The 3,566-nt window shown below is 37.5% G+C and overlaps 1 protein-coding gene across 1 annotated transcript; it reads right to left on the bottom strand.

The window, feature by feature from the left end:
* Window positions 1–444: 444 nt before the first annotated feature.
* Window positions 445–2,464, bottom strand: LOC111534304 (taste receptor type 2 member 43). Its single transcript, XM_023200930.2, has one exon. It carries the CDS (start codon window positions 1,500–1,502, stop codon window positions 573–575), a length of 930 nt encoding a protein of 309 aa, XP_023056698.2. The 5' UTR covers window positions 1,503–2,464; the 3' UTR covers window positions 445–572.
* Window positions 2,465–3,566: the final 1,102 nt, after the last annotated feature.

Below are 3,566 nucleotides of genomic sequence, written 5' to 3' on the forward strand. Positions count from 1 at the left end.
TGGATTAAAACCCCAAAGATACATCCTCATTATTGATATCGAATTGAATGACCTTACCATCCAATAAGTTACAGGTTCAAACAATGAATTCTAAGCTCACTGTGATATATTTGTGTGGTTCAAATAACAATAGAAAAGAACAATTTTTCATGAAATTATTCTTTTTCATGGAATAACCTGCTAGTTCTTAATAATTATAAATAGACATCATAAATTCTACAAAGGAAATATAAAATACATGAATGAAATACACATGGCTTCATAATTCTGAGGAATTTTTGTCATATTTTGTCTAATTTGGCAGTTTGTATGAAAAAAAAGAACATGTTAGTGTCCTTGTTCCTAAGTTTTCATACACTCATAAACACACACACACACACACACATATATTTATATATATAAATATATAAAAAATATAAATAAAATAGTTTCAGGTCAAAGACTTTTCTAGATATATGTTTGGAAATTATTCATACACATACTTTACAGAAAAACCAGTAAGAAATATAAAATGTTTCATACACCACCAGTTTGTTTTCTGCCAGAAGACATACAATGCTCCTCTTGTGCATCTACAGAGATGAAGGCTTCTGTCCTTTCACCCAGTACCTCACTTGCCACGAAACTGAAAGAAAAGTCTGCTTTAGCTTCTTGTTTCCCCAAATCAGGATGAATGCATGGGCTGAAGGATACATGATTCTAATAGCTTTGCAGAACAGGAAGAAAGGTTTATTTTCCAGCCTCTCCAAACTCCAAACTGGTATCATTACAGACAGAAAATAAATGGCACATAACAAGAGGAAGGAGATCACAGTTTGCAAAGCTTTTATGTGGACCTTGGTGCTGGGATCTTGAGACCCTTTACCATGAAGCTGCATCTTCTTGAGATGTTTACACAAAGAATAGATTAACAGCACAAAAGATAGTAGGGTCAAAGTGAAGGGTACTAAGTTTGCTAGCATGGTTACAGTCGTATTTGAAAGGTACACTGCACTCATCAATTTGATCTTCCAAGTCATGTTTCCTTCATATTCTTTTGTCCGTACAATCTCATTCATGTTTAAGACAAAAAGATGACAAGCCAAAAATAGCAAAGGCCCCAACAGTATCACCAGAATGACACTCTTAACTCTCCTCTTTAAGTGAAGAAAAATCAGGTTGGAGAAATTGGCAATCTTGAGCACATAAAATATGCTGAGGCTAGTAGCAAGCCAGTTGCTGAAATGGCTGGTTACTGCCCAGAGGTTATAAATAGTAGTTCTTACATCGACACTATAAAAAGCTGGATTCAACACAGTTAAATACCAATTTAATAATAATACCCAGAGCAAACCAACTCTGGAGACTGCCAGAGCAGTGAGAATTTGGTCAGCAAAGGAAATCTTTTGTCTCTTGACCAGCTCAATGGAATTTACCAATGCTATGAAGCCATTAGCAAAATTTCCAATAACAAATGTAACCACTACTAGAATGGAAAAAATGATGGCTAGAAAAGTTATCATGTCTGAACAGACAAAAAGAAAATTTTAAAATGCTGGTGTTGTATCCCGAGTTGGCTCCTGCAGGTGGGTTCGTGGTCTCGCTGACTTCAAGAATGGAGTTGTAGACCTTCACAGTGAGTGTTACTTCTCTTAAAGATGGCACAGACCCAAAGAGTGAGTGGTAGCAAGGTTTATTGAGAAGCTTCCACACCCAGGCAGGTTGCTGCTGGTGGCTGAAGTGGCCAGCTTTTATTCCCTTATTTGTCCCCTCCCATTTTCCTTTTTTGTCCTATCCAAGTGACCTTTTTTCAGTCTTCCCTGTGATTGACTACTTTTAGGATCCTGCTGATTGGTGCATTTTAGAACGCTGATTGGTGCATTTTACAGAGCACTGATTGGTGCATTTTACAATCCTCTGGCTAGCTACTGAGCACTGATTGGTGTGGTTTTACAGAGTCCTGATTGGTGCATTTTACAATCCCTTTGCTAGCTACAGAAACTTTCTCCAACTCTGCACTGGATTGAGGAAATATAGCTGGCTTCACTTCTCAGTGTAATATCACCGGTTGTGATTGCTTGAATGTCCTGACCTTAAATTCTGGATGTACCTGATTTGTGTATGTGTTGTGACATTCTTTTTACTTTTAATTGTTGTGACCAGGGTCAAGCCGAAAATCACCATAGCATGCTAATGGATGAGTTCAATGATCTCTTATGGAAAACATTCTTATTTTCAAACAACTAAAATTAACTCATTCATTTACTGTCTGTTCTTGTTCTAGGCTGGAATTATTCACACTGAAATTGACATGAAACCTGAATCCTCATTTGCTAGTGTGCAAATAAGGACATATTCACTTTCAGTGTTTGTAATTTTTCCTTGTTAACCTCTCCATCATTTATCTTTAGCAATTTCAGTTGTTAGGGAAGTTTTCCAACCCAATACAGAGATCATATAGTAAATTTCTGAATTCTCAAAGGGAGCTTTGTCATAACTAACATCATCACCAATACGGTCTTTTTTAATGACAGATTTAAATACACAGAATCCAAACTTCTTTTATCAAAAGCATCTAAGATTTTCTTGAGAACCACAGGCACACCAATGTTCCATAAGATCTGGTTGCTGCTAATACTTTTTTATAACTTCATTATTCACAAGCTCATAAATGTTCACAAAAATACACACATGTGCACACCACTTATGAATGGAGCAAATAACTTTCTTGTAATTTCCAAAATAAAAAATGAGTTTCCAAGTTGTTGTCCAGATGAAATTAGTTCTATTTTCCCACTCAGGGCTTTCAGCCCATGAATGATATTTATTTACCAAACATATCTCTAATTCTTAGGACTTTGGTAAGGTTTCTTTCAAGTCTAATGCTTGAATATTTATTATTATATCAAATATTTAGAAATTTTATAAGAATTCCTGAGAACCAGACCCTTTGATATATAATCTTGCAGTATCCTCCTATCACCAGAAGACTGACTACCTTGCCCCTGAATTTGGCGTTCAATCATTTAGCTTACTTTGATAAACAGAAAATCACTACACTTTGCATAGAGATTTGAGATGGCTTCCATGCTGGGGATTCTTCCTCTTTCCATTTCCTATGAGAACATCGCCTGGCTAGTACACTGTTCCCAGAAGGAGAATGAGAAACTAATGACGTCAGATTGCCACCACCTGATTCAGACTAAGTTGACAAAACTCTAACGTCCTCCAAGATGCAGAATTTGGCCCATCTCAAATCACCACAACCCTCCACCAAACCCAGCTTAGAAAAACGAAATCCGGGTAGAGCACAGGCAAGGCCGAGGTGGGTGGATCACGAGGTCAAGAGATGGAGACCATCCTGGCCAATATGGAGAAACGCTGTCTCCACTAAAAATACAAAAATTAACCGAGAGTAGTGGCATGTGCCTGAAGTCCTAGCTACTCGGGAGGCTGAGGCAGGATAATGGCGTGAACCCTGGAGGCGGAGGTTGCAGTCAGTCGAGATGGTGCCACTGCACTGCAGCCTGGGCAACAGAGTGAGACCCTGTCTCAGAAAAAAAGAAAAAAAAAAAAAAAAAAAAAAA

The sequence above is a fragment of the Piliocolobus tephrosceles genome, chromosome 10 (assembly GCF_002776525.5).
Source record: "Piliocolobus tephrosceles isolate RC106 chromosome 10, ASM277652v3, whole genome shotgun sequence".
NCBI classification, from domain to species: Eukaryota; Metazoa; Chordata; class Mammalia; order Primates; family Cercopithecidae; genus Piliocolobus; species Piliocolobus tephrosceles.